The sequence below is a fragment of the Oncorhynchus clarkii genome, chromosome 31 (assembly GCF_045791955.1).
Source record: "Oncorhynchus clarkii lewisi isolate Uvic-CL-2024 chromosome 31, UVic_Ocla_1.0, whole genome shotgun sequence".
Taxonomy (NCBI): domain Eukaryota; kingdom Metazoa; phylum Chordata; class Actinopteri; order Salmoniformes; family Salmonidae; genus Oncorhynchus; species Oncorhynchus clarkii.
Genome location: NC_092177.1, coordinates 8,750,356 through 8,774,669, shown reverse-complemented (window position 1 = coordinate 8,774,669; position 24,314 = coordinate 8,750,356). Strand labels below are relative to the sequence as shown.

The 24,314-nt window shown below is 41.3% G+C and overlaps 1 protein-coding gene across 1 annotated transcript in view; it reads left to right on the top strand.

Annotated features, from left to right (window-relative positions):
- The window catches only part of LOC139391028 (homeobox protein EMX1-like), a 15,674-nt gene extending 4,513 nt beyond the window's left edge, over positions 1-11,161 (top strand). Inside the window, exons 2-3 of the mRNA XM_071138501.1 lie at positions 9,235-9,419; positions 10,579-11,161. Coding sequence (XP_070994602.1) covers positions 9,235-9,419; positions 10,579-10,749 — 356 coding nt within the window. The 3' untranslated portion in view covers positions 10,750-11,161. The remainder of the gene's footprint in view (positions 1-9,234; positions 9,420-10,578) is intronic.
- The last annotated feature ends 13,153 nt before the right edge of the window (positions 11,162-24,314 follow it).

Below are 24,314 nucleotides of genomic sequence, written 5' to 3'. Positions count from 1 at the left end.
TCTGATGGTCTGGAGGTTTGCTCTGACACATTGTTTTGTGCTGAATGCCAGGAGACACGTGTTGGAAGTTAACTTATAGGATAACTGCATTGTAAACATTATTTTCCTAACATATTTGATAATTCATAGAATGCTTCTCTTCTTCTTGTCGTTTAGTCCTTTTGTTTATAACCAGACAGAAAAACAAACAATCAATCAATCAATCAACCAACCACAGTCAGATAAAGACCATCCACCCCCCTTATTTACCACCGTCCTCCCCCCTTATTTACCCCCCCCCCCTTATTTACCACCATCCTCCCCCTTATTTACCCCCTTATTTACCACCATCCTCCCCCTTATTTACCACCATCCTCCCCCTTATTTACCACCATCCTCCCCCTTATTTACCACCATCCTCCCCCTTATTTACCACCATCCTCCCCCTTATTTACCACCATCCTCCCCCTTATTTACCACCACCCTCCCCCTTATTTACAACCCCCCCTTATTTACCACCATCCTCCCCATCCTCCCCCTTATTTACCACCATCCTCCCCCTTATTTACCACCATCCTCCCCATCCTCCCCCTTATTTACCACCATCCTCCCCCTTATTTACCACCATCCTCCCCCTTATTTACCACCATCCTCCCCCCTTATTTACCACCATCCTCCCCCCTTATTTACCACCATCCTCCCCCTTATTTACCACCATCCTCCCCCTTATTTACCACCATCCTCCCCCCTTATTTACCACCATCCTCCCCCTTATTTACCACCATCCTCCCCCCTTATTTACCACCATCCTCCCCCTTATTTACAACCCCCCCTTATTTACCACCATCCTCCCCCTTATTTACCACCCTCCTCCCCCTTATTTACCACCACCCCCCCTTATTTACCACCATCCTCCCCCTTATTTACCACCATACTCCCCCTTATTTACAACCCCCCCTTATTTACCACCATCCTCCCCCTTATTTACCACCATCCTCCCCCTTATTTACCACCATCCCCCCTTATTTACCACCATCCTCCCCCTTATTTACCACCATCCTCCCCCTTATTTACCACCATCCTCCCCCTTATTTACCTCCCCCTTATTTACCACCATCCTCCCCCTTATTTACCACCATCCTCCCCCTTATTTACAACTCCCCCCTTATTTACCACCATCCTCCCCCTTATTTACCACCATCCTCCCCCTTATTTACCACCATCCTCCCCCTTATTTACAACCCCCCCTTATTTACCACCATCCTCCCCTTTATTTACAACCCCCCCTTATTTACCACCATCCTCCCCCTTATTTACCACCACCCTCCCCCTTATTTACCACCATCCTCCCCCTTATTTACAACTCCCCCCTTATTTACCACCATCCTCCCCCTTATTTACAACTCCCCCCTTATTTACCACCATCCTCCCCCTTATTTACAACTCCCCCCTTATTTACCACCATCCTCCCCCTTATTTACAACTCCCCCCTTATTTAACACCATCCTCCCCCCTTATTTACCACCATCCTCCCCCTTATTTACCACCATCCTCCCCCTTATTTACAACCCCCGCTTATTTACCACCATCCTCCCCCTTATTTACTACCCCCCCTTATTTACCACAATCCCCCCTTATTTACCAGCATCCTCCCCCTTATTTACCAGCATCCTCCCCCTTATTTACCACCATCCTCCCCCTTATTTACCACCATCCTCCCCCTTATTTACAACCCCCCCCTTATTTACTACCATCCTCCCCCTTATTTACAACCCCCCCCCTTATTTACCACCATCCCCCCTTATTTACCACCATCCTCCCCCTTATTTACAACCCCCCCTTATTTACTACCATCCTCCCCCTTATTTACAACCCCCCCTTATTTACCACCATCCTCCCCCTTATTTACTACCATCCTCCCCCTTATTTACAACCCCCCCTTATTTACCACCATCCTCCCCCTTATTTACCACCATCCTCCCCCTTATTTACCACCATCCCCCCTTATTTACCACCATCCTCCCCCTTATTTACAACCCCCCCTTATTTACTACCATCCTCCCCCTTATTTACAACCCCCCCCTTATTTACCACCATCCCCCCTTATTTACCACCATCCTCCCCCTTATTTACCACCATCCTCCCCCTTATTTACCTCCCCCTTATTTACCACCATCCTCCCCCTTATTTACTACCCCCCCTTATTTACCACAATCCCCCCTTATTTACCACCATCCTCCCCCTTATTTACCACCATCCTCCCCCTTATTTACCACCCTCCTTCCCTCTTATTTATCATCCATCTGACTGCCTCCATATTCATCCATCTAGGGTTAGAATGAGAGATTGGCCCCCACCACTACCCAGTGTGTAGCTTACTGCTGACAAGACCAGTCTTGTTGGTGCCAGGGGACTGGTGTTCCTGGTGATGAACACAGCTCTCTGGCTGGCGCTGCCATCTGCTCCCTGGTAGTCATGTTGGAGGCATGTTCCCCAACCCGCTGAGTACAGGCCAAAGTGTTGAAGGCTCATCCCCTGGAGGGTATTCCCTCTGTGGCTGGGGCTGAGCCACCCTTACAGTTTAGGGTTAGTATTCACAAATAGTCTCAGAGTCGGAGTGTTGATTTAGGATCATGTCACCCAGTACATATTATTATATGTATTATTATCTATAAGGCTAAACTGATCCTAGATCAGCACTATTACTGAGCATTAGTGTTCAGCCTGGTGAGTTCTTCCCCCAGTCTCAGTCTTGCCCAGAGGGATTTGAGTGGAGGTGACGCCACTAACGCCATACGACAGATGATGCCAGTCTGACTGTCTATCTGAGTGGCTAAACCACCAGCCAGAATCAGCATGGAAAGAGATCAGGGTGCCTAGTGAGCATCAGGCGACAAGTGGCTAATCTGCCCTTGAATTCCGTCCTGCTAGCTAACGCTCAAAGAGCAGGGGTCTCCAACCTTTTCTAGCATGTCGTGAGGTACACATTTGTTTTCTAGCCATTAAATAGGCAAAATTTTCTCTTCTCCTCTGCAACTCTTCCCAAGGTCCTTAGTGTTCCACAGAAAATAGTGCACTATGTTTTCTTGCCAATATACCTGGTAAAATAAGGGATAATAAACAACTCTAAGGTGGGCCCTATAAAATCTGTGTTTTTTTCCACTGATTCTGCTTTACATTTTCACAAATTCTGTTTCTCAGTGAAAATGTTCCTGGTTTTTGATTACTATTGTTTTTCACTCTCAAAATTACAATTGTTCATAGAGAAACAACGAAATTGGATGTTCTGAGTCCATGTCAATGGTGAAATCACATCAGAAGACCATTTTTTAGGCCCTGAAGAACACATTAGGATTTATGAGTGTAATTCCCCTTTAATTGCGCGTCTGGCTCTTTAATTGCGCATCTAGCGAGTGAGGAATGTGCGATATAATTTGCCGGTAATTTGTCGGTCGAGTGATGGTTCTAATGCCAAAGTTAGCAAATAACAAATAATAGATACAAATGCTGTACTTACTCGTGATATACTTCTGCCAGGTAAGACTACTTTGCAGTTAACATTTAATTGTGACCGTTTTGGGGAAATTATTTATGTTATCCCACTAGATGGTTATCACATTAAATGGCCACACACGGAGTGATAGACAAACGCGCACACGACACGGACCGACAGGGGTAATATTGCTGGAAATTAATTGGCAGATATTTGTTTTTTTTAAGCCAATAGTGGTTAAACAGGGGTGGGATAATGTCAATCTTGCGTCAATTAGATAGTATCTGGGAGCTTGCACTGTCTGATGCTTGTGAGATTTGTTAATGACAGTTTGCAGTGGAACACACGAAAATGACATTTACTTTCAGAATTGTTTGGCAAGCTACTCATAGGTGGGTGGTGAGCTACTGGAGACCCCTGACAGACTGACCAGGTGAACACTTATTAATGTCACTTGTTAAATCCACTTCAATCCGTGTAGATGAAGGAGAGGAGACAGGGTAAAGAAGGATTTTTCAAGCTTGTTTAGACAATTGAGACGTGGATTGTGTACCTGTGCCATTCAGAGGGTGACTGGGCAAGACAACAGATTGAAGTACCTTTGAACAGGGTATGGTAGTAGGAGCCTGGCGCACCAGTTTGTATCGAGAACTGCAACGCTGCTGGGTTTTCCTGCTCAACAGTTTCCTTTGTGTATCAAGAATGGTTCACCACCCAAAGGACATCCAGCCAATTTAACACAACTGTGGGAAGCATTTAAGTTAATATGGGCCAGCATCCCTGTGGAACGCTTTCTACACCTTGTAGAGTCCATGCCATGAGGAATTGAGGCTGGTTCTCTGGACATAAGGGGAGGGGTGCAACTCGATAGGATGGTGTTCTTAATGTTTTGTTCACTCAGTGTATATTAATCTGTGCATGGGGGGGGGGGGGGGGGGGAACATTGTTTTGAGTAGAAGGTGTAGTCACTTTTTTTTGTATTGTTTTTTTTGTCTTGTAAAAAGCCACCAATACCAATACAAGCTGAGGAAACCTACTATTAGCTGCTATTACCATTTGCTATGTTGTTGTCTTAGGTTTTTTTTATGTAGTGTTGTGTTGTCTCTCTTGTCGTGATGTGTGTTTTTTAGTCCTATATTTCTTTATTTAATTTTTGTATTTTTAATCCCAACCCCTGTCCCCCTTCAGGAGGCCTTTTGCCTTTTGGTTGGCCATCATTTTAAATAAGAATTTGTTCTTAACTGACTTGACTAGTTTAAATAAAATAATAAGAAAGACTGCTTTTAGAATAACTGGAGTTGATTTCGGACTCTATCAAACTCTTCAAAACCTCTTCATGTGTAACTCAGTACCGTTGTCTGTGAGTAGTGCAGCAGGTCATATCAGACCTGCTAGTGAAGATATGACCATAAGCACATATGTTATGCTAGGGAAGAAATACATGGTTGTTTCCACAGACAGGGCTTTCATTTAACTCATTTAACTGTCTGTAGAAGAGAGCATCAGGCCAGTTTCTAACTAGGTTTATATTAGCGTGACATTATCATTTAAAGAAAATAATAGTAGACATAATGTTTCATCATAGCAATATCACAACAAGGTATTTCCATAGTACATTTAGTCCAATATTCAGTACCCCTTTAGGTCGCTTTCAAAGCTTGTGTACCATAGCAGCAGGGTGGCCTAGTGGTTAGAGTGTTGGACTAGTAACCGGAAGGTTCAAACCCCTGAGCTGACAAGGTTCAAATCTGTCGTTCTGCCCCTGAACAGGCAGTTAACCCACTGTTCCTAGTTCCATTTTTCCCAACGAAGCAATGTCCTAATTAAAGTATCTTATTTTGAAACACTTTGAAAATAAGAATTTGTTCTTAACTGACTTGCCTAGTTAAATAAAGGTAAAATAAATAGCATCGGTATTTGCCAATCCAAGGTCACGGTCAGTTTTGACGGCTTCTCTGTATCTGTCTCCTTTCATAGATGCTTCATCTTCAGTCCATGTTTTGCATGTGAACGAATGTGGCTGGACACTGTAGCCCTGCTGTCAATGATTTAATTCATTTGGTTTGACAGACTCCTCACAGCTTTCGGTGCATCCCACACACAGTCCCTCAACTGCCGAGCTGTAACCGATTTTTGCGTACGCGTGTTTGAGGTTATATTTGTGCTGCAAGGTTCTTTTCAAGCCAGGCACAACCTTTTCATGTGGCGGTCAAATCATTTATTGATGGATTTGCTTATGTAAAAATATTGAAGTTTTTTTTTTATATGTGTCATTTTAATAAACAAACCCTAATCCTGGGAGGGCAGATGTTGGGCCTGTGGCGAGAAGAAAGTCATGTACACAATGAAACTGAACGACAAGGACATTTTACTATTGCCCTGTGTTGAATGAAGTCGGGTATGTTCATACGATTCAATTTGTTTAATTGCACAACATTTCGTTTTCACAACAATAGTTTTTTTTGCATTTTCCCAGCCCGAGATATTTACGTGCGATGTCATATGAGGCGTTACTGAACACTTAGGTTTCATGCTCAGTGTTGAATACACTAAAGGCCCTACATGTATACAAATTAGCTTAATGTCACAATATAGAGAGGTGAAGTCCCTGAACTGCTCTACAAATGGTAAAATACCTCTCTTGTTCTGAATGAACCTGCCATCCATAACTTATGAATGAAATAACAGGAATCAGTATTGAAACTAGACAATCTAGTTCTGGAGGTTTTTATTGAGTCTAGCCTAAGAGAAGTGTTCACAAAGCTTTATGGAATAAATCACTTTACATTACAGTACCATTGAAACGCAATACATGTGATTCATGTCTTTGTTACTTTTTTCCCAACGAAGCAATGTCCTAATTAAAGTATCTTATTTTGAAACACTTTGATCTGAATAGCAAAGATACGTTTCTCTCACAATACACATATGCTTATACGGGCCCTCTGTGCGTTTTCGATGGGCCGTGACCAATGTTCTCTCAACAACAACGAAAATCCCGGCACTGAGCAAATTTAAGGTCTGCTGAGCGGAAACTTGAATGTTGTGAAAATTCTGTGCAACTTTCCGAGCACATTTACTGTGAACACTGAGGCTGTACCCACTTTAAGTTAGTGTTAACAGTGGTCAGGTGGTCACTGTGGCCATTTGATTATAATGTAGGTCTACCAGAGTGACCTACCATCAAAAACAATGGAGAAAATACATCCCATAACGTTTTAACATGGAATTAGCTGTTCTGTCATTCAGACTGCAGTAGCAGCAATGTGTGGTGTTCAATGTAGGCCTACATGCCATCAGACTTCTGAAAAAACACACATGGCTCGACATTAACCTGTTAATCCACTTGTCCTTCAGACAAGGAGGCGACTGAAAATGTTGTGTTGTTTGATGAATGAAACTACTTTACAAAATAAAATGCATCATTATTCCCATACCATTATTACAGAGAATCAGACACATTATGCTACCCTCTGCCTATTGGCTACTTAGCTTATTCAAGCCCGTCTCAAAATACAACACTGCCCCTTTAAGACAAAAAGCTTTTTGGCTTTTCAAAGATGTCTAGAAATGCAACCACTCCCCCATTGCTGACTACAAATGATCTGTAACTGGGCTAGTAACTCACTAACCAGCAAAGGATATGAACAGAATGTGCACACATGGCTACATGCAGCTCTCCCTTTGATCTCAAAACAAGCACATCTACTCAGAACCGCTCATGCTGTTAACACAGTCCAGTTCAAAAGTAAATGGCACAGATCCATATATGGCAATGGGCTATTTGCATATAGGCCTACTAAAGCTCTGATTGGTTATGCCGTACCTATCTGTGTACAGTACAGGCTGAGTCATGTGTGTCACTGCAATAAAATCCTTCTCTGATGCGTTCTGCCCACAACAAAATCTCTTGCATAGTTAGTTTTTGTTTCAGTATGTTGCGTTGAATTTGATCACAATTGCCACAGTAAAGGGAAACGTTGATAGTGTTAACTACGGAGGAAAACTCTAGAAAGTTGAGTGAAGTTTAATCTCGTGCTTCTCTCTGTAGGCTGATATTTATTCTGCCTGTAGTCCCAGGGGGAGCTATTAGAGGGAATATTGGTCATGACCATGATAAATCAGGGAGGTGTTTCTTTATTCAAATGTATCTCTCTCTGTGTGTGTGTGTGTGTGGGGGGGGGGGGGGGGGGACCAATAGGCTCGTTGTTGAAAGTCCCAGTTCCTTTATCTGTCGTTTCCTAAATGTGATGACATTCAAACGTGATGTGTAATGCATACAGTATATCATCTCCTTAATGATAAATCTGTCTACATAATAGAACAAGCATGTGGAATGAGGTGTGGTGGCATTGTGAAATGGAGGATGATATCACAACCTAACATTAGTAACTTTTACATGTACATGAATGAATTACTCACATTATGGGAAAGTGTCATGAATGATGAGTTAAGTGAAGTAACCCATCGGGGCACATTGATATGGCTGATACTGGCCTAGAGAGCAGCATGCAATGTGTTTCAACACTGATGCCCTCCTTAGCAGCATGCACTACATATCAACACTGATGCCCTCCTTAGCAACATGCACTACGTATCAACCCTCCTTAGCAACATGCACTACATATCAACACTGATGCCCTCCTTAGCAGCATGCACTACATATCAACACTGATGTCCTCCTTAGCAGCATGCACTACGTATCAACACTGATGTCCTCCTTAGCAGCATGCACTACGTATCAACACTGATGTCCTCCTTAGCAGCATGCACTACGTATCAACACTGATGCCCTCCTTAGCAACATGCACTACGTATCAACACTGATGCCCTCCTTAAGGCATGCACTACGTATCAATACTGATGTCCTCCTTAGCAACATGCACTACGTATCAACCCTCCTTAGCAGCATGCACTACGTATCAACACTGATGTCCTCCTTAGCAGCATGCACTACATATCAACACTGATGTCCTCCTAAGCAACATGCACTACGTATCAACCCTCCTTAGCAACATGCACTACGTATCAATACTGATGCCCTCCTTAGCAGCATGCACTACATATCAACAATGATATCCTCCTTAGCAACATGCACTACGTATCAACACTGATGCCCTCCTTAGCAGCATGCACTACGTATCAACACTGATGCCCTCCTTAGCAACATGCACTATGTATCAACACTGATGCCCTCCTTAGCAGCATGCACTACGTATCAACACTGATGCCCTCCTTAGCAGCATGCACTACGTATCAACCTTCCTTACCAACATGCACTACGTATCAACCTTCCTTACCAACATGCACTACGTATCAACCTTCCTTACCAACATGCACTACGTATCAACACTGATGTCCTCCTTAGCAACATGCACTACGTATCAACACTGATGCCCTCCTTAGCAGCATGCACTACGTATCAACACTGAAGTCCTCCTGTTCTGTTCCAGGGTAGACTAATGGTCACCTATTGTTCAAATAAAACACATACTTTAGGCTTATACGCTGTTTGATCAGCTGTTTGCTTTGCCCTCTTTTTGAGGTGTAATTGGACCAGCTATTAATCACAAAACAACACCATAGCCTACGAATAAAAACACTTAGTAAAAACCATTAGTATCAGTTTGCTGAGTTGTACAACAGTTAGTATACTCTAGCTTATCTCTGTGCACATTCAACAAGAGCTGCTACGGTGTCATTCCTGTCTGTCAACCCTAAGTCTAACCCTCCACTTCCTCTCCCTCCTCTCCTCTCTCCAGGTGAGGACAGCAGCCCAGAGAACCTGCTCCTTCATGGGCCTTTCTCCCGCAAGCCGAAGCGCATCCGGACAGCCTTCTCCCCCTCACAGCTCCTCAGGCTGGAGAGGGCCTTTGAGAAGAACCACTATGTGGTAGGAGCAGAACGGAAGCAGCTCGCCAGCGGCCTCTGCCTCACCGAGACACAGGTGAGTGTGAGGGGGGGGCACAGCGATCTTGAACGCACCCGTAACATGGTTTTTAACGCACTCTAAACCCCTAGGGGTTAAAAGCCAATTTATGCTTGATCTGAAAATGTGGTTGAAGGCTCTGTATGGAGGGTGTGACGTACTTACGGAGCCACGAGGCTTGCGGAGGCCAGATTGAGCTCCGTACCGCATCACCGTGCGCCTCCCAATTTTTTAAAACAATGCAAAGGGCTCTGTTTAGCTCCGCATTGACATGATTGCTTGACCGTAGGTGAGGGCGGGAGGTCCTGTATAAACACAAAAACTAAATTCCTTGACAACATCCTTCACAACAGCTCTGCCCTGACTTCAGAGGCCGTTTCACAGTAAATGCAGATGTCGGATTTTACCATGCAGAGCCGTTTAAGGCATGGCTGCATTCCAGAGCACTGAAACGGATATGAGTAGGCTCTTAGTCAGAACCCCACAACACCCTCTCAATCAACGTATAGCAAAACCAGGTTTCTCCACCACAAGTTGTTTGTCCTACAGTAGTTATGGGGATGGGCATGGTGATGCCAATAAATCATGTAGTTCATTTCACAATGATTATTTATGACCTGATTTCTCTAATCACATCAGAAACACGCTGCTAACCAACAGCAATTCAGGCTTTTTCGCAATCATCTCATGCAATATATCATGCATTGGGAATAAAGTATTGCGATGTGCTGAACTTTTAATTTCAAAAGTATTAGGCCAATAATTTAATCAAGCTTGTAAATAGGATATAAAAATGACAACCAGACAATGCCTGAAAAATAATGTAAAAATATGATGCTCTTTGCACGGCAAAAAGCTGTAAAGAACGACAGTATGTGAAGCCTTAGGCAGGCAATGTTTGGCAGTGTTATAGAAAGAAAATGGAAGCAGTAACACCCTGTGAAATATTGTCTTGGCAAAATCATTGTTGCTATGACACTTTGAAAAAAATGCTTTGCTTAAAAATTATAGGGCAAAGGTCAATTTACTGAAGAAAATGTGTGTGTTCGCTTCAGCTGTCTCAAAGTATTTCATGGAGGTGGAAGGAGTTGTAGTCGTTTTTACAGCTAGCGCACTTCTATATTTTACCATTTGTTTCTTCCAGTGCTAAACTTGACGTCTCTACTTTCTCTCCCAGGTAAAGGTTTGGTTCCAGAACAGGAGGACGAAGCACAAGAGACAGAAGCTGGAGGAAGAGTCACCTGAGTCACAGCAGAAGAGGAAAGGAAGCCAGCACGTCAGCCGCTGGAGGGTGGCTACGCACCAAGGCAGTAGCCTCGAGGACATCGATGTCATCTCGGAGGACTGACGTACGTCGTTGTCACCTTGATTGAACCGTCATAAATCATTCAACATGAACGCACGCTGACCGACTGCTGACTGACTTGTGTCTGAATATGAGCAGTCTGTGTGCTCCTCTGAACACCTGATTTGACCTTTGATACCACCTGTTGTTAAATCAAACAGATGAAACAACTTTAATGAAAACAATCAGAATGACTTCTTCATGTTGGACAGAAGTACTCTTGTTTGATCGTTAAAGAGACAGATCTGACATTTTGTAGCTGAAGGGCTTTTGACCCAAGTTTATCACGTTATTACACAGCTGCTGTAAACGTGGTGGACATCTGCATTTGGTCTGTGTTGCTTGCCGTAGTAGCACAAACTACTGAAGAGAGACCGTTTGCCTTGGAGGAATTGTTCAGTACAGTTGCTTACTCTATTGTCTAACTGTCCTTACTCACATTTAACAAAACATCATTATTGTTTTAGCGTTTTCAGTTTGTTGATGTGTATTTGTACAATGCTCAATATGCACAATATGTTTGTGGTAAAATAAAATAAGCCATTGGTATGATATCTATAGAGGAACCACCTTAGAACCTGCTGATTCTGTTTAGGATTTTTTTTTCCTTTCTTAATTATAGTCTTTAGACCAGTCCCACTGAAAAGTAGGTAACCACCACTACAGACAATAAATCATACCGATGCCATGTTACCCTGAGATATGTTTTTCGATTCTCACATTGGAATAGTTTGGACAATTTAAATTGTAAGTATTTATGCAAATCTAAAAAACGGTATTCTATGCATCGTTTGTCCTTGTTTTATCTCCTCTGGATTTAAAAAGGCTGTTTTTGTCGAGTTTGTTACTTACTTTAAATTCATTCCACGTTTGCTTTTGCCTTTGACAAAATATTTGATAAATTATATTGAGACCATGTAGAATGTACAGTGCAGGCACATTACAACTTGTCCACTAGAATGACAAGAAAAACAAATGTTCCTCATTACTACATTTATTTCAGCAACGTTACCATTCCTGAGATATAATGTTATGTAGCACTTCGTAGTGGAATATACATTTGCATTTGTTTTAAATAGATTAGAAATAATGCACTGTAAGTAGGAATCTTTCTTTGAACCTATTTCTCCGGAGAGTGAACGTTTTTTGTACTTTCTGTGTGTGGTCAGATGACTTTGGAAAATAAAAAACATCAACCAATATTTATTATGTGCGAGTATGTCTAAGCGTTCATTTTCTAACCTATTTTCAACATCCTATAATTGTCGACATGTCATCACTTCAAACTACAAACACATGTCGGTTAAATGACACAGAACTTGAAAAGTAATTTGATACACGACGATTTGTTCTTTTGTCTACACCTTTGTAGAACAGATAGTAATATATTAACTACACGTCAAGGCATCAGCGTATATTTGTTTAATTAATTAAATATATATTTTAAATAAAGTACAGAAGGCCTAGCATAGCCTATATACAGAGCCGTGGTTATAGTTTAGAAATCTTTATCTTGTGTTATTTAATATATATATATATATATATATATATATTATCCATAAGAAACCCCAATGGTCTGTTGCCTGTGTTTTACTGATATTTATTCAGTTTGCGGATAGCATTCATTACTAGGCCTATCCTAAATTATACATTGGCTATAAAAGGGTTATTAACAATTAGAATAGATTACTTTTTGACGAAAGCATAAAACATAAGGAGGTTATTTATACGGCAGTAGGCCTATTACGTTTGGGCCAATCCTTTTTCAATGTATTCTCCGTCTGGACTTGTGCATTTAGGCCTAAAATAGATAGGTTGCGATTGGTGCATGGTCAAATACTAGGACAAGTTCAAAGCGACGTGTAACAACGCACTCTGTTCCGTTTCGTGCTCTTCAAAATACACTTTTCACCAGAAATATTATTGTGCCAGAGATGCTTTTCTTGACAAATATAATTGATAAGCCTAGGCTAATCGTTCGGAAAATATTTAAAGCCTTGTTTCAGAAAAGGTATGTCAGAAACAAAAGCATTTTTAAATTCCGACTTACTGACATACATGATATGAGGATATGCTGCTATGTGAAAACAGCTTCACTTCTCCGATATGCCGACACAAACGTGAGGAACCTTGTTTTGGAATTACGTCAAGTCACCGTCGATTCAGCTCGGATAGAGAGAGACACGATCAACCAACAGGTCAAAACTCGTCCCTGATATTATTACTAATACGACATGACCCCCTTACTAAAACTGCTTTCTTTGAGCAATAGAGACCAGTCTTGCGTGAGCCATTAATAGTTATTAGTTTATTTCGAGTCATTACTGTAGCCTGATCAAACAGCGTATAAGCCTAAAGTAGGTGTTTTATTTGGACAATAGGTGACCATTAGTCTACCCTGGAACATAACAGAATATACATAATATGGAGTACTATATAGTTAGCTTATTCGGTACTTATTCTGTAAAAATGTATATCAATAGAGTATAATCAGTGATAAATGGAGCATGGACCTCCGAGTGGTCAATCATTTAGGGCCATTGTTCTTAATACTCAAATTGTCCCTAATTTCATTCTACGTTTTATTCCATTCTATGTCACCGTTGTAGTGTTTGATATTCAGCTTGTATTAAATGTAGATCGATGGAACATGCTGGCCTTCGGTTCTGTGTTTTACCAGCTGGAAAATTAATTCATATCACCTTTATGCATTGTGATTTACACCTACTAATTCTTCAAGCCCCGAGCAATTGAGAGGTGTTAGATTTCCGTCATTTTCATCACCTTAAAAAAATAAAAAAAATAGACCGCCTCATTATCGGCAGATAGGCACATAAACTGTGAACAAAATGTAGGAGCAAACTACTCATATTCTCGGTAATTGGGGCTGAATATTTTTTTCAGGGTTCAATTACGAACTCAATTACATACTTTCATGGATGCTAGGATTTTGTTGTTAAATTGATACCGCTGTTTCTGTTCTGCTTGATGTATAAATCGAATGCAAACAAGCTCTCTTTTAGTAATCATAAATCATCTTATTGGTACTGTTGGAATGGGGATTAATCTATAGTATATTTAGTATATAGTATAGTAGCCTATATAGTATAGTTTATTATATTATAGTATAGCGTAGTACAGTATAGTACAGTAAAGTAAAGTATAATATTGTATTGTATTGTAGTACAGTACAATACAATATAGAGTATGTTACAGTACAGAATAGCATACTACAGTATATTATATTATAGTATATTATAGTACAGTGCAGTATACTGTATTATAGTGTATTATAGTATAGTATTGCATTGTATAGTATAGTAGTATATTAGTATATTATATCATATTATTGCATAGGTTTATGGTATAGTAGGCATAATCTACAATAGATTATAGATTTGAAGATTGTAGATTATTTAATAGTAGATTTATTATAGTATTTTCCAGAGCCATATGTGAGCCATATATTTAGAGAGTTGGGACAATTTATCTGTTCTAGATCCATATATTTAGAGATTTGGGACAACTTTTAGGCATTTTTCTAATTCTAGATATTCAGTTACTTAGCATTGTTTAAAAATTCTTATGGATCAGACCTTTTCGCCTAAAATGACATACCCAAATCTAACTGCCTGTAGCTCCGGACCTGAAGCAAGGATATGCATATTCTTGATACCATTTGAAAGGAAACAATTTGACATTTGTGGAAATGTGAAATGAATGTAGGAGAATATAACACATTAGATCTGGTAAAAGATAATACAAAGAAAAAACCATGCGTTCTTTCAAAACATTTTGTGTGCCATCTTCTTTGAAATGCAAGAGAAAGGCCATAATGTATTATTCCAGCCCAAGCGCAATGTATATTTTGGCCACTAGATGGCAGCAGTGTATGTGTAAAGTTTATACTGATCCAATGAATCATTGCATTTCTGTTCAACATTTTGTATCAAGACTGCCCAAATGTGCCTAATTGGTTTATTAATAACTTTAAGTTCATAACTGTGCACTCTTCTCAAACAATAGCATGGTATTCTTTCACTGTAATAGCTACTGTAAATTGGACAGTGCAGTTAGATTAACAAGAATTTAAGCTTTCTGCCAATATCATATATGTCTATGTCCTGGGAAATGTTCTTGTTACTTACAACCTCATGCTAATCGTATTAGCCTACGTTAGTGTAACTGATGTGAAATGACTAGCTAGTTAGCGGTGGTGCACGCTAATAGCGTTTCAATCGGTGACGTCACTCGCTCTGAGGCCTTGAAGTAGTTGTTCCCCTTGCTCTGCAAGGGCAGTGGCTTTTGTGGCGCGATGGGTAACAATGCTTCAAGGGTGGCTGTTGTCAATGTGTGCAGAGGGTCCCTGGTTCGAGCCCAGGTAGGGGCGAGGAGAGGGACGGAAGCTATACTGTTGTTACATTAGCTCAACCGTTCCGAGGGGGACCCACCAATTCTGTAGAGGTTAAATATTCTCCATGTTTTGTTAATGGGGAACTAACATGGCTGCCATACAATGTTGGAGTGTCATGTAAATGCATCATAATGCAAAAACCCAACTCTCTAAATACACAGCTCTCGTCTGTCCTGTACCAAATGCCCTCAGTTCAGTTGTAGTGTTATGAACCCTGTGAGTGATCCTATTATATTCAGGGGAAAACATTTAGTCACTTCCTGCTACCTGCCTCCTTGGCGTTGCCATGGAAATTGGACATTTAGAGGCACAAATGAAATACCAGATGGTGTGGGTCCACCAAATGATCAGCTTTGTTCAGCAGCCACCCATACCTCAAGAGAAATAAAGATACATATTTATTAGGATTATGTTATGCTGTTGATATTTCAAATGATCATTTAGACTACTAAAGTATTTCATATCTCTGGATTCCTTTTGTTCATATCTCATTTTACATGTAATTTTATGTAGGTTTAAATTACGCACTCAAGGTTAGGCCACACGGCTGGCTGATCAAGAGGTCTTTAACTACTGTATATAATTAAATATTAGAACTCTAGAACTAGAGTTGAGACCTATCTAATGAAATATTAGAACTCTAGAACAAGAGTATAGACCTATCTAATTAAATATTAGACCTATAGTTCAGACCTATAGAATTAAATATTAGAAATCTAGAACTAGAGGTGAGACCTATCTAATTAAATATTAGAACTCTAGAACTAGAGTTCAGACCTATGGAATTAAATATTAGAACTCTAGAACTAGAGGTGAGACCTATCTAATTAAATATTAGAACTCTAGAACTAGAGTTGAGACCTATATAGTTAAATATTATTACTCTAGAACTATAGTTCAGACCTATATAATTAAATATTAGAACTCTACAACTAGAGTTTAGACCTAAATATTTTAATTAAATATTATAACTTTATTACTAGAGTCTGGAACTACAGAATGACATTAAAACTCTCGAACTAGAGACTAAAACTACAGTGATAGAACCAGAGAACGACATAGGACTGATAATCAGAGACCCTAATAGAAGACATAAAAGGCGATATTTACTGTCAAGCTAACAGACGTCATGCATTGCAACAGTGAAATCCGTAGCATTTCCAGTAAGTGGCATATGAGTCAGTTGCGTGGTATCTGAGCTATGAGTGTTCTTCTACTCTCTGCTGATTGAAAGATGTAATTAATCTCTATTACTAATTAGTGACTGACAGTCCCATGAGGCTCCATTATGAGGCCCCTGTTTGTCAGAATGTCAAAGACAAAGACCGCTCACATTGACACGACATAGATGGAAGCGTTCCCTTTCCCTTTTCTCAAGTTAAAACAAACCCCAACTGTTCTTTCTTATTCAATAGTTCTCAAACATTAGGCTTAAAGTAAACACCATAAAGTGAGAATAAGTGTGCTTCCTTTGTTGAAAGCCAGACAAGAGTTATCAAGGGTTGTGTGAAGATGAATATGCCTTACATTACAGTGTGATAGTGTTTTGAAACCTGGTGGAAGTGTAGGCTATTAGTAGCAGTCGTTATAATGACCTGAGTGATAGCATTAATCAGACAACTACACAACCTTCAGTACCTCTGTGTGTGTATGAGTTAGTGTGTGTGTGTGTGTGTGTGTGTGTGTGTGTGTGTGTGTGTGTGTGCGATAGTGCACTGTAAAAAGTCATTCGATCCGCTAACATTTTTTTTTTTTTTGTGGAAACCCGCTACCTAGAACCATATGAGTAACCCAACTCAAAGTACAGCACCTTCACAAAGTCTTCATACCCCCTTTGACTTAGTCCACATTTTCTTGTGTTACAGCCTGAATTCAAAATGGATTAAATAGATTTTTTTTCTCGCCCCATAACGACAAAGTGAAAACATGTTGTTAGAAATAATAAATATCCATAAATATCTAATTTACATAAATATTCACAACCCTGAGTCTATACATGTTAGAATCAGCCTTTTGCAGAGTCTTTCTGGGTAAGTCTGAGAGATTTCCACACCTGGATTGTACAATATTTGCCCATTATTCTTTTCAACATTCTTCAAGCTCTGTCAATATAAGGGCACAAGGCGAGACCCAGATGCAGACAAGGCATGACCTGGTACTCATAATGTCCCCTCGCTGTGTTGAATGCCGTATTCCACTCATCTCCTTTGCTGTGTTGAATGCCGTATTCCACTCATCTCCTTCGCGTATCCGAACCTGGTGGTAAACAGTCCCGAAGGTCCAGCTTGGAAAAAAATGGTGGCCTCCTGGAGATGTTCAAATCGCCGAGTAGAGGAACTATAGGGGGTAACGATTCTTAACCGTAATGTCATTTAGACCCCGGTGGTCAATGAATATTCAGAGAAAAACATTTAGACACTTCCTGCTACCTGCCTCCTTGGCGTTGCCATGGAAATTGGACATTTAGAGGCACAAATAAAATACCAGATGGTGTGGGTCCACAAAATGATCAGCTTTGTTCAGCAGCCACCCATACCTCAAGAGAAATAAAGATACATATTTATTAGGATTATGTTATGCTGTTGATATTTCAAATGATAATTCTTCTCCACAAAGAAAATCCCTGCACCGGCAGGAGATGCAGACGGACGGCCCCAGTAGCCAGAGACTCCTTTATGTACTCCTCCATGGCCTTGGTCTCCGGCCCGGATAGAGAATATAGCCTACCACGAGGTGCAGGAGGATGGTGCAGGAGAAGAGAAGTACCAAGTGCCTTGCTGAAGACCTCCAGGAGGTCGTGGTACTCTGTGGGGATGGCAGAGAAATCCAAGACTTGACTTAAGCAGTATCACAAAAAAAGGAGTGCGGTTGATGGGATTTAGAGGATTGCCAGTCTGGCTCACCAGAGTACTTGTACCTACTACAGAAATAAGTCTCTTAACCGGGCAGGTGACTACATAATGTCCTGCAGCCCCACAGTACAGACAACTGTTGGAACTTAGCCCATGTGAACGTTCCCTAGGCAATAATATAGCTCTGCCCAGTTGCATATCTTCCAGAGTATCTGACTCACCTGTCGCCAATGATTCTCGAGGGAGCTCGAGTGGCTTCGGATCCTCTTGGAAAAACAGTCTTCGGGGACTTCCGGATTCCTACGAAGGTGAGCGAGCCACTGCGGATGAACGAGGGTGACCTCGGCCAGACCTCCTCTCACTCCTACTTTCCCTTAGACGTCCATCAATTCTAATGATGAGGGGCGATGAGGGAATCGAGGTCCTCTGGTAATTTCAGAGCAGCTAGATCATCTTTTACATCCTCAGATAATCTGTGAAGAAAGGTATCGAAAAGAGACTCCGGATTCCAGGCACTCTCGGCGGCCAACGTGCGAAAATCAACAGTCAGCCACACTACGGGAGTCTTGACGTAATCCAAGATGTTTTCGGGCCGCCTCTCTCCCGGATACCGGAGAAAGGAACACCTTCCTCACCTCTTCCATGAAATCCTCCAGATGACGACAAATGTCGGATTGTTGCTCCCAAACTGCCGTAGCCCAGGAGAGCACCCTTCCCGACATTAGCATAATAAGATACGCTATTTTTAATCGGTCCGAATGAAACGAAGATGGCTGTAGCTCAAAAATAAGGGAGCACTGAAAAAGAAAACCCCAGCAGGTACCAGGATCCCCAGAATGTCGCTCCAGGGGTGGTAAGCAGGGTTCTCGGGGGGGGAAAAATAGGGAAATAGGGAAAGAATTACTGGGTGGTTGGGGGTTCTCAGAGGTGGCAGGCTGCCTATGAGCTAACTCCCTGATTTGCTCCATAATAGCCTTAAACCCTTGGTCATGGCATTCCGTCAGGGAACGAAGATGGCTGTAGCTCAAAAATAATAGAGCACTGAGAAAGACAACCCCGGCAGGTACCAGGATCCCCAGAATTTCGCTCCGGAGGTGGTAAGCGGGGTTCCATAATAGCCTTAAACCCTTGGTCATGGCATTCCGTCAGGGAACGAAGCCCTTCCGAAAGTTCCTGTAGTAACTCTTCATGCCTCCCAATGGTGGCTCCCTGCAGGGAGACAGCGTGGCGGAGCTGGTCCCAGTCTGCTGGGTCTGTCATGGCCAGTTTGTACTATAAGGGCACAAGGCGAGACCTAGATGCAGACACGGGAGGCAGATGGTTTGAGTCTTGATATTTAATTAACAACCCAAAGGGAAGGCAGAGAATGGTCGTGGACAGGCAAAAGATCAAAACCAGTTGAGAGTCCAGGAGGTACAGAGTTGCAGGCAGGCTCAAGGTCAGGGCAGGAAGAATGGTCAGGCAGGCGGGTACGGAGTCCAAAAAACAGACAAGGGTCAAAACCTGGAGGACTAGCAAAAGAGAATAGAAGTAGGAGTACGGGAAAAACGCTGGTTAACTTGAAAAAAATACAAGACGAATTGGCACAGAGAGACAGGAATCACAGCGATATATACACCACATATATTAAGCGACACATGGAGGGGGTGGAGACAATCACAAGACAGGTGAAACGGATCAGGGTGTGACAGTCAAATTGGTTGTTGATCATTGCTAGACAACCATTTTCAAGTCTTGCCATAGATTTTCAAGCAGTTTTAAGTCAAAACTGTAACTTGGCCACTCAGGAACATTCACTGTCATCTTGGTAAGCATCTCCACTGTATATTTGGCCTTGTGTTCTAGGTTCTTGTCCTGCTGAAAGGTGAATTCATCCCCAGTGTCTGGTGGAAAGCAGATTGAACCAGGTTTTCCTCTAGGATTTTGCTTGTGCTTAGCTCCATTTCATTTATTTTTTATCCTGAAAAACTCCCCATTCCTTAACGATTACAAGCAAACCCATAACATGATGCAGCCAACACTAGGCTTGAAAATATGGAGAGTGGTACTCAGTAATGTGTTGTATTTGTCACGCCTGCTCCCACTCTCGCTCTCTGGCACTCAAGGGCGCCAGGATGCCCTTCAGCCGGCCCGTCTGGCTCCCACGCCTCAGCCGGCCCGTCTGGCTCCCACGCCTCAGCTGGCCCGTCTGGCTCCCACGCCTCAGCCGGCCCGTCTGGCTCCCATGCATCAGCCGGCTCGTCTGGCTCCCACGCCTCAGCCGGCCCGTCTGGCTCCCACGCCTCAGCCGGCTCGTCTGGCTCCCACGCCTCAGCCGGCTCGCCGGCTACTATTATTCTGACATTTCACATTCTTAAAATAAATTGGTGATCCTAACTGACCGAAGACAGGGCATTTTTACTAGGATTAAATGTCAGGTATTGGGAAAAACTGAGTTTAAATGTATTTGCTTAAGGTGTATGTAAACTTCCGACTTCAACTGTATATAGCCTCATTATTGCTATTTTATTGTGTTACTATTTCCTTTTTTATTCAGCAATTCTTTTTCTTACTTTTTAACTCTGCATTGTTGGGAATGGACTCGTAAGTAAGCATTTCATGGTAAAGTCTACATCTGTTATATTCAGCACATGCGACCAATACAATTTGATTTGATTGTTGAGCACAGCACTCATTCCATTAAGCTGCAGCATTACAGGATAATGAATTAGCCTCCGTCATAAAGATTGACGTACATGACCTTGTTGATGGTGGGAACGGCTTTTCTCATTATTGAATGTCAATTGGCTGGACGGCTTTGACATCCGTCCATCATGAGGAATTACCCATCATAGCACAACAAACTGCTTAATACTATTACAGAAATATATTTTGATTTCCTTAAACATGCATACATCATTGTGTAAAAGCCAAACATTTTGGAATTACCCACAATCCTCTAAAAACAGAGACAAGTGGCACTATTAAGTACTCATAACTTGTAGAAACTTTAGAATTCTATATGAGCACAACACAGCACAATAAATCAAGTGTTTTTCACTCAAAGTGTCTGACTGCTATTTCATTTTATTATTTCAAGTATTACATAATGGAGTCAAGTAATAATTACTTATTTAATATATTTTACATTGACTTTAGAATAATAATAATAATCATAACTTGTAAAAATCTATAATTTTAGATTAGCAGAACACACGTAAATAAAGTTATATTTACTCAATAACCTAATATTTGTTAAGAACTCAAAAACATGAAGTGATAGAACACCTGATTGACTAGTGAGTATCACTTATATGATATGATGTGAGTTCTACAGGCAGTTGGAGAGGTTTAAGTAACCACTACTCAATTGCTTTAATGGGTTAGACAATTACTTTTTATAATGTGTACGTGTGTGATAATTATTGTGTTATTGATCAAAATGAGACTAATCAATACAAGTTTCCTGGGTTCCTCTTTTAGTACTGATTTTATAATCTAGCAAATATTTAAGTGCAACAATTAAAATGAATCAAACAATGTAATTCCACCTAAGACCTAGTAGTTATACACTTCTGTATACATGATTAATGCTGTTATGATGATTCAAGTCCTTCAGATACAACCAGCCTGCAGTAGAGGCGAGAGAGCATGACGCTAGTTGCGTTTGGATTATATAGCATGAGCTGCTATAGAAATCTGGCAGGGTAATGGGTTAAGATAGGGTAGCATGGTTACGGTAGGTTAACAGGGTATAGGGTTAAGATAGGTTAGCAGGGTAAAGGGTTAAAATCAGTTAGCAGGGTTAAGATAGGTTAACAGGGTATAGGGTTAAGATAGGTTAGCAGGGTAAAGGGTTAAAATCAGTTAGCAGGGTTAAGATAGGTTAACAGGGTATAGGGTTAAGATAGGCTAGCAGGGTAAAGGGTTAAAATCAGTTAGCAGGGTTAAGATAGGTTAACAGGGTATAGGGTTAAAATCAGTTAGCAGGGTAAAGGGTTAAAATCAGTTAGCAGGGTAAAGATACCGGTTAGCAGGGTAAAGGGTTAAAATCAGTTAGCAGGGTAAAGATAGGTTGACGGCTTGACTTATTCATTTTTAGCTCCTAGTTGCTGAAAACAGTAAATGGTTAAGTTGTCAGCATTGTTGAGTGTCTGTACAAAGAGATGACAACTCACAACAAGCCCTGCATCCCCATAAATGATCATCCCCAAATCATCCCCCCGTGTTACGGAGTGGAAAGTTTCCCTGACACGTGACAGTTCTGCCACATCAGTCTTACTGCCTTCATCCACATTTGATGTCTTGAATGAATATACACTGTATGTATCATCGTCTAAAAAAAACAACTTTTGGTAGGTTGTTTGTCGAAGAGGAATTGCACAAAATGCACATTTTGCATAGTGTATACAGTAAAGGTTAATGCAATCCTTTTGTTAGCGTATAAAACAATCTATTATGGATTTGATTCGACTTTAATTAAGAGTAGAATCATGCTCTGTGATGTCTGACATTGACTGAAGTAATTCAGGGAATTTTTTATGTGATTGACAGGGCTGATGATGAAGCCGAGTGTAATGATGGGTGTCTAGAGTTATGTTGGGACAGGAGAGATGGGTGGGCAACGTGCAACCGATTGGTGTCATGACTTGACGAAGGGAACTTCCAGTTTCTTATAGTGTGATCAAAACGTCTAACCTAGGAGCAATGGTGGGCCCTTTATGGACCATATAGACACGGATGAGGATACACATACTTTGGGGCGGCAGGTAGCCTAGTTCAAGGGGGCCGAATACTTTCGCAAGGCACTGTACATACAGAACTAAATACAGAACATCAATAGACAAGAACAGCTCATGGACAGAACTAAATACAGAACTAAATACAGAACATCAATAGACAAGAATAGCTCATGGACAGAACTAAATACAGAACTAAATACATTTGAATAGGAGAAAAGAAAGAATCGTCTTCACTTTAAACTGTGGCTTTCCGTGTGTTTTGAAGGAACCACAGATCTGGTTCTACAGAGTTTTCCAGCAGCAGGTGTTACTAAGGGTTGCTACGGGTGATTCATTCTAATCCAATCAGTGTTTATTTCAATGATAGTAAACACACCTTTATTATGTCTGAAAGCGTTATAAGACATGTTTGCCAGGGTGAGAAATAGCTGGGTGTTTTGTATTCAAAACATCATTATATCTAGTCCTTACGTTGAGATAGCACTTAAGCACACGCGTCTATCTCGTTGTGTCATTCTTGGTCAATCCAAAATGTCAGTTACATACGGTACTGAGCCCTTAGCGATAGCTAAAACGACTGTCAGTCAGTGTGGTGTGTGTGTAGTGTAGACAGATCGTGGTTGTTTTAATGGCAGTGATGAACATGTTTTGATATGTCTGAATGGTGTTAGTCTGATCACAAGTCTTTGCCTTTATACTTTATACTTGAGCTTATTGTCAACTGAAGACACTGTGCCTGTGGAGATGGAATACTCATCAACAAACACACAGACACAATCAAATCCAATGATTATTCCGCTGAACATTTAAGAATAGATTCTTCCAGATTTGTCCAAAGTGGCATATATATATATATTTTTTTTTTTTCATTGTTCATTACACTTTAATTAAAGACGCACTCCAGGGCCCTTAAGCACAACTAATTCGTAACATATAGTACGAATTGGAAAATTAAAACAGACAAAATAAAAAGGTTGCAGGTCATAGCATATCATAGGAAACGGATGAGGTAGAGCACAATCTGATGGGGGAAAAAAGGGACCGCCTTTTGGCTCCTGGGCAACACCTACCGGCTGAAATTCTACACAAATTCCATGATGCATCTTTAAAACCTGTTCTTCTGATTCATAAAACCAATCAATTACAATCTGGGTCTGACTAGCAGCACCCTATAATTGGTTAGAGCTGCTGTCCTTTTCTCTAGTACCCTGGAGCCTATGACTGCAGACTAAACAGGTGTCAGGCGAAGAAACAGGCCCTTCCAGTCTGTAAAGCAGCTAACGAGCTCCCCGGGTCGTGCCAACCTGTAATTATTACATCATTTAGGTTGTAAATCAAACCCACTCTTGACATGGTATCATCACATCCACAGCGGCAATTTCAGAGCTACAAATCTAGCTGGACATGTGGTGGAGGAGGTGCCTGTCTCGCGTGATGCTATGCCACAAGGTATCGACAGGCAGGATTAATGGGATGGTATGGGGTATGGAACCTGCCCGGGGGACTTAGCTTAAAGAACTAATATCTTAAATAACGCCACTTTTATAATGTTTACATATCCTACATTACTCATCTCATATG